The 7,715-nt window shown below is 58.4% G+C and overlaps 1 protein-coding gene across 1 annotated transcript in view; it reads left to right on the plus strand.

Annotated features, from left to right (window-relative positions):
• Positions 1-6,581: 6,581 nt before the first annotated feature.
• CERK (ceramide kinase) overlaps positions 6,582-7,715 on the plus strand; it is a 21,310-nt gene continuing 20,176 nt past the window's right edge. The window contains exons 1-2 of the mRNA XM_006917883.2: positions 6,582-6,777; positions 7,415-7,528. Coding sequence (XP_006917945.2) covers positions 6,597-6,777; positions 7,415-7,528 — 295 coding nt within the window. The 5' untranslated portion in view covers positions 6,582-6,596. The remainder of the gene's footprint in view (positions 6,778-7,414; positions 7,529-7,715) is intronic.

The following is a 7,715-nucleotide window of genomic DNA, read 5'->3' on the forward strand; positions in this document are numbered from 1 at the left end:
CCCCAGGCCGCGCTCAGGCCGGAGGCGGGGACCTCGGCGGCAGCTGGCAGCGCGCGGACAGTGTTCAGTCCGGGGACAGGGCGACAAGTACACAAACACACTCCGGGCACGGGGCGACAAAGAGCGAGCCGGGCGTGCGGGCGGGGAGGGCGGGAAAAAACCTGCGGGATGCGATCCCAGAGGGCGCGGGGGTCCTGACCGCCCCGAGGTCTGCGTCCCGCGGTGTCGCCCGGCAGCGCGCCCCTCCCGCCAGCCCGCAGGTATCTGAAGGACACCGCCCGGACGAGGCTGACTGCGAGGGCCCCGAGGGAGCGCCGCGCGTTCTGTTCGTTAGTGTGAACCCCGCGAAAATGCTGCTCTTGGGCGGGGATCCGAAACCCAGAGGTTCCCTCTCGGGGTACCGGCTTGCTTTCCCGCGGAGAGAGCAGGGAGGGGCTCGTGACCTTCTGTCCCGGATGTGCTGGGGGAGGGTGGTGTTCTGGCGTGACAGGCTGGACACATGCCCTTCAGGGGTCCTCCCCACTTGGAGAAGTGTAATTTAGATTAAAAAAATGGACGGTCAGGAAGGACTCAGCAGCGCTGAGGGCACTGTGAGGTGGCTGGGTGGGTGGACAAGGGCCCTCTTTCCAAGGGAGGGCTCACTGGCAGCGCCCCCTGGCCGCCGAGGCAGGGGCACAGGCTTATCACAGAGATGTCATTTGACCCTGGGAAGGAGGAGGAGGAGGAGGATTACAGAAGGCCGGGTTTGGACAGTGAGACGGGGGAGGCTCCAGGCACAGGAACCGCACCCCCACCCCACCCCCACCCCCGCGGGGCTGGCAAGTGTGGGCGTGTTCCGTCTCATTCTTTGTCTTCCCGAGTTGTTGCTGAGGGCGTGCTGCGGAGGGCATCGCAGTATCCAGCCTTGGCCGGGTGCCTATGACAAAGTCCCAGCTCAGTCAAGCATTTTCCACTGAAAAGAGGGACAGGCTCTCATGGGCACACACGTTTGAGGAGGAGACCCTGGCCGGGTGGGGGCAGGTGGCTGGGGGATGGGTGGGCCCGGCATTGACCAGAGGCCTGGAGAGACCTGTGCGGGTTGGGAGAGATGGTCCAGGCGCGGGGAACAGCAAGTGCAGGGGCCCTGGGACCAGCCGGGAGGCTGGTGGGGGCGTGCAGGTGGGAGGCTGGTGGGGGCGTGCAGGTGGGAGGCTGGTGGGGGCGGGCAGGTGGGAGGGGGGGGAGGGCGGGCGGAGATGGGGACTTGGCCTTTAACTGCGTGGGCTTAAGGATGACCACACACTGCCTCCCTTACTCTGTTTACTGGGTCCCTTCTCCGTGAGCCATCATGGGTTTCTGGGACAGCCCCTCCTGTATTTTCCGAGTGAAGAGACAGAGCTGTACCGTGTTTAAGTGACTGGCCCAACTAGTGGTCGGCCGGGAGCTGGGTGGGTCCGAGCACAGCCGCCCTGCTCAAGAGCAGCAAGGTGTGGCCCCCGCGGGCCTGAGGGGCCACGTGGACACTGGGCAGACCCCGCCCACGTGGGACGCCCGGTGGGACGCCAGTCCCTGCCTGCTTGCCGTGTTGGCATCCTTGGCTGGCCATTATGGTTTCCGGCCACCAGATTCCGGGTGCTGCGAGGCGGCAGTGTCCACTTTTGGTCTGCTCGCGTGTGCCGGCCGCCCGCTACGCAGACGCCGCCTTCTCTTCTGGAACGGTCGTTGCTTCGCTCTGAAACCCGACGGTGCTTTTGCGCAGGCACCCGCTCCCCGAGAGGCAGGGCTGCGGGCCGGCGGGCGGGCTTCCCCCGGGGACGGCGCTTTCCAACACGATGTGGAGACGGGGCTCCGCCAGCTCTTCACGTTTCTCATAACTGCACCCCAAAAGGCATCAGGCCCACGGTGGATGATTCCACGCCAAGGGCAGGAGGGCAGGAGGGAGACACGCACCTGTCCGCGGGATGAGCGCAGCGCCCAGCCCTGCCGCCCCTCCCCCCAGCTGTGTCCGAACTTGCCTGGACGGGCTGTGGCCTAGTGGCAGAGGGACAGGGGCAGAGGCTGTGGAAACACAGGCTCTAGGAGGCCCCACGAGGCCAGGCGGGGGGCTGCCGTGGAGCTCTGTACGTGGCGGCTTGAGAGCGACTTCGAAGGACAGAGGAGGGGGCCCGGCCAGGGCCCTGAGTGCGCTGGGCCCGGTGTAGCGTCTCCGGTTATTTCATCCGATCCTTTCCGTTTCTCGGTAACATCACTCGTTTTCAGACGTGAAAGCTGGAAGCTGTAACTTGACTGCGCACAGGGCACATGACGTAGCAGTGAGCTGGCTTTTCATCAGCACGCACGGGCACGTCCCCGTGCTGGGAACGTGGCTCTGTTTGGGAGCAGAGATGGGACTGGGGACTCACAGGGGCAGTGTCTCCGGACCCAGCGAGGCCTGCAGCTAAGGAAGCCGTGGGCCAGCAAGTGCTCCGGAGTCGGAAGTGGGGCTGACTGAAAACAGGAAGCCCTGACAGAGGCTTCTAAGTACGTCGTGCGAGTTGAACTTAGACTGAAACTATACCTGGGCCATACCCCTGGCTGCAGGAAAACACTCTCAGATGGACTCTGAGTGGGTTCCTTTAGAGTTGGGGCTTGGAGGAGAGAGAGAGAGAGACAGAGATACAGAGAGAGAGACACACACACCTTGGCCTTGGGGGTGGGGCACCGCCCTGGCTCCGCCTTTGAAGGAGACCGCTCCCCTCCCTTCCACGCCCCACCTGGGACACCAAGGCTGGTGGTGAGCTCCTTGGGCAGGTCACCACTGTGTTTATATAGCGTGTCCCCGACAACCCCATGCAGCTACAGCAAAACGTGGGCCAGACACAGATAGTGCACTGGCATGGAGGGCAGCCAGCCACCTCTCCCTGGGTGCTTGCCTTCTAGAAAGTTCTTCCATACATGCTCGCTGGTCCGAGGTGCTGCAGCCAGCACCCGGCATTTTAGACTCCCTACCATGTGACCCCATTGTGGCGGCCACCTGCCCCCTTCTGCAGCTCAGCCGAGCCAGCCCTGGTCGTGGCTGTAGCCCCGCTTCCGGCCCTCTGTGCCCGGCGTGCGTCCCCTCCTGTCCCCGGGTTCATACCTCAGCCCCGCACGTCCGAGGCTCTGCCCCTGGGTCGTCGTCTTCGGAGTTTTGTAGGCCTCGTTTGTACCACCCCCTGCTGGTTCTTTCTCCTTTATGATTTTTGGACTTGTCTCATCTGCGCTGCATTCTCTGCGGGCAGAATCCAGCGTCAGGGGGAGTCACCTCCTCCTCACCTCCTCGTCCCCCTCCCCCGGGGGCACCAGGCTCTGCGGCTGTGCACACAGTAGGTGCCGAGTGTTCGCAGGGTGCATGTGCGAGGAGGGGCTTGGCCCGTCCCTCACAGAGTGGGAGGGGAGCAGTGCCCGTGCCCTGACCCCGCTTCTGCCCTCCGCAGGGTGCATTCAGGGGTCACCACTGCCTCTGGCATCAGAACTTCGTGGGGTTCCAGAGTTTCTCGCTCTGTTCTCTCTTAAGCATCTTTACTTTTCTCGAGACAGATGTGGATCTGAAACCGTAGGGTGTGGCTAGGAAGCTGAATAGTTTGTGTGAAACCCATAAATTCCGCAGAACCCTATGGCGTAAACCCCACGACCCTAACGTGCTGCGTTGACATCCGCCTGGCCTGCACCCTGTCTCATCGACGAAGCCAGAAGCAGTGCGGGTTGTCAGATTGTGTAAAGCCGATGGCCTGCGTGTTTCGCTGTGGAGGCGTCTCAGTGCATCTGAATAGAAAATACGTGTTTATCTGTTTTCTAAAAACCATAGAATCTCCTTCCAGATTCGCGCATGGCCGCCATCGGGAGAGGTGTCACTGCAGAAGCGGAGGTCAGGGAAACAGCCGTCCTCCCCGCCACAGTGTCTCTTAGGCATTTGCCTCAGTTAATGTGAGATCACGAGATTTAGCAGTAGTAGAAAAACTCATTGTTCTGACGGAATTCCCAGGTGGACTTTTGTTACTCAGAAATAGGTCAGCAAGCGTTTTCTTAAAGGGCCAGAAGCAAATATATTTTGTGGGTCACAGTTTGTCATATCTGCTGTTTTAGCATAAAAGCGCTTACAGGCAGTATGTAAATGAATGCATGTGGCTGTGTGCCAATAAAACTTTATTTGTAAAAGCGGGCAGCTGGCCGGGTTTGGCCTGTAGTTTGCTGACCCTATCTAAGTCATTGTTGCTAAAGAAATGATGACAATGTAATGTGTCATAAAAGCAGCTCATCCAGATGGCTAAAAATACTTTGACCCTCAAACCAAATAGATCTGGTCGTCTGGAAAAACTGCTGCTGCCCTTCGGGGAGCTTGCTCGCACCCCTGGGTTCCGATCCAGCACGCACTGGTCTGTAATCAGAGCGCCCAGCAGAACAGGGTGGGTCGAAGCCTCCCCCGAGGGGCGGCACATACACTTGCAGCCTGACCTCGGGCACCGGAACGGGCCGGTCCCTGTCTCTCTAACCAGCTCCATACAAACCAAAGTTGACGTGAACCTGAGCAAAAGGAGCAGGCTGGAGTGATGTGGGCCACCTCGGAATGTGCCACGGGCCCCCGGAAAGACCACGTGTCCTGTTCTCATCGGCTCCCACCGGCGGATGGTGGTGCCGAGTCCCCCACATCCTTGCTGACCTCCCGTCTAGCTCTGTCACGTGTTGACCGAGGGCTGTCGGAGGCTCCAGCGGGAACTGTGCACGTCTCCGGTTCTGTCGGCTGTACGCATCGTCCTGCCCGTCGTTCGGTGCACTCACGTTCGGGGGGCTACATCTTTGCTTTGGCTGGACCCTTTCTGCGTCATGTGATGTCCCTCTCCGTCTTTGTTAGCATGTTGTCTTTGTTAGCATGGCCTCCTCTGCTTTCTTTCGATTAGTGTCTGCGTGGCATCTTTCCCGTCTTTTTTCTTGCTTTCCTCGTTAGATCTGAAGTGAGTTCCTATGGGCCACGTAGAGTTGCGCCATGTTTTTTAATCAGCTTGGCCCGTCTCCATCTTTTTAATGTAAACATCGAGAGCTTAGGGCTTACGTCTGCCGTAGTATATTTTGTTTTGTTTTTCTCTCTCTGTTTTTCATTTCTGTTTCCTTGCTTTTCCGTGGGTCGCTTATTTTTTTTTTAGAATTCCGTTCTGATTCACCTGTATATCTTATTTTTCTGTTGCGGTAAATCATCTGTATGGTTGCCGATCGCGTCTCTGTGCCCTGGGCTTCGCCCCGCATGGACCCACCTCGTCCTGGCCCCTGCCGCCCTCATCGTGCGGGTGCGAGCGTAGAAACCTCCCCTGCATCTGCATCACGTTGCTCTCCCTGATCTATCACGTGATCGCCCTCTGATCTATCACATGATCGCCCTGGTCTCCTCCACACACCCTCAGGACCACACTGGTGTTACGATCTTATCTTCAGCCCTCAAGCATAGCTAGAAGAGAGGGGACGCTGTCGTGACCTCCCATGCCTTTGCTTGCCCTGCTCTCTCTCCCCCCTCGTCCCCAGGGAGTCTCCCCTCTACTTACTTGAACTGTTCTTTGAGGGCAGGTCTGCTGGCGACACGTTCTCCTGGTTTTCCTCCATCTGAGAACGGCTCGATGTCTCGTGGAGCCCTGAAGGGTGTCTTTGCTGGCGATGAGATTCTGGGTTTACCGTTCTTAACACTGGAAACGTACTGTTTCACTTCCTTCTGGCCTCCACGGTTTCCCATGAGAAAGCCACTGTCATTCGAATTGTTCCCCGTCCGGGTAAATTGGTATTTCTCTCTCATTGATTTTAAGATTTTTTTCAAAAGATTTTGTATTTGATTTTCAGAAGTTGGACTATGATGTGTCTTAGTTTGCATTTATTTGAGTTCGTCATGTTTGAGGTTATGTCTTTTGCCAAATTTGGGAAGTTTTCAGCCATTATTTGTTGAGTGCTTTTTCGGCCCCTTTCCTTCCGTCCTCTGGGACACAGATGTGTGATCTTTTATTGTCCATTAGGTCCCTGGAGCCCTGTGGAATCCATCTTTCTCGGTGGTTCGGCTGGAGTGATCTCTATCGCTCCGTCTTCCGGTCCACTGACCCCTTTCTCTGCCCCGCATTGTGCTGCTGAGTCCACCCGTCTCTCTTCTCTTTGGTCATTTTATTTTCCAGCTCGAGCATTTCCGTTTGGTTTTTACGCCGCATTCCCTTGCTGAGCCTCCCTGTCCTTATTCACTTAAAGTGTGGTCACTCATGAGACGTTTCCATCGAGGACTCTTCGAACGCCTCCAACATCCCTGTCTCCTCCACGCTGACACCGTCATCTCCACTCTGACATCCCGTGAGCGATCGTCTCGCATGTGGTGCGAGATCATGCGAAAGACTAGCAACCGCTAACGTTACAGAAAACGGAGGCGCCACGTTCCCGCTGTCGACTCTCGGCCAGACGTTCCCCAGCGTTGGCCTGCGCTGGTTCGTTGTTCCTGTGTACGCTTAGCGCGCTCACACGGCATGCACCGGGGGCGCCTCTGCCCGCCGGCACGTCTAGGTTGACCAGCGCAGGGCGGTCATCCCCCCCTCAGAGGGCCGTGGGCGGCCCCGCTGTGGCCCCCAGGACTTGACCTGATGGGAACTGTGTTTTCTGTGGCCTTTGGCGACTTGCTATTCACCTTCTCAGGTTCTTGCTGGAGTTCTTGGCCTCGGGGACTTGTCTTCCGATGCCTCCGCTTCCCCCAGTCCTCTGCTCTCCTGGGACAGTTCTTCCTGCCAGTGTCAGTTACAGGCTGTCAGCCCACCTCCCCCACAGGTGTGCTTACTCTTGCTTTACCTGGAGGCCTCGCCTGGAGGCGTCTCCAGTCCTGTAATTATAACTGCCCCCAACGGCCTGCCCCTCCTTGGGATTCCCAGGCAGAGAATGTCCAAGGCTGTCATTCCCTAGGCCCAGCCAAGTCTTCCCTTTATCCTGCTGCATCCCATGGGACCCCCCGCCTCACCCCGTACTTTCCAGAGCGCCCTGCCCACCCCTGGCCTCAGTGCGGCCCCGGCTCTCAGGGCGTGCTCCGCGGTTCGGGGTCCCCGGGTGTTGCACTGCGCCTCTTGTCCCCCTTGGATTTCTGAGCCAGACTAAGGGCTGACGCTGTGTCTTGAGCATCGTTCCCCGCACTGACGCGGTACTTGGCCCGAAGTCGGCATGTGCTGCCTGGACGGCTGAGTACATCGTTTGAGAAGTCGCGTCCTACATTGGGTGACTCTGTCGAGTAAAACACCCTACCTCCTGATAACACTGACTTTCCCGAACTCATTTAGCTCCGAATTTAAAAATTCCACGTAACCTTCCGTTTTCCTTTTGGTGTTCCTAATGAGTACTAACGCGATAGCCCCAGCGTTCTGGAGTTGGACTTGTGTCCGCGGAATTCGAATGGCGTCACGTGCTGTCGTTACAGACGCCTGCTCCGTGCCTGTGTCCGAGATCATCACCGTCGAGGAAACAGACAGTCACGGGAAGCAGTACGGCAGTGGGAAATGGCAGAAAATGGAAAAGCCTTTCGCGTTCACAGGTGACGGAGCCCGCGTGTCTTCTCCCGTGATTTGTAATTCTGATCGTCTTCTGATTCCTCTGTGGGTTAAAAGAACCGAGGAATGGGATTCTCCCCCGATGCCCCCGGGGGTCCCTGACTGGCTGGAAGGAAGGAGAGCTGCGGGCACCTGGGGCTCCGGGTCGGGGTGGGGGCAGGGCACGGGGCA

Source organism: Pteropus alecto, unplaced genomic scaffold (genome assembly GCF_000325575.1).
Source record: "Pteropus alecto unplaced genomic scaffold, ASM32557v1 scaffold118, whole genome shotgun sequence".
Lineage (NCBI taxonomy): Eukaryota > Metazoa > Chordata > Mammalia > Chiroptera > Pteropodidae > Pteropus > Pteropus alecto.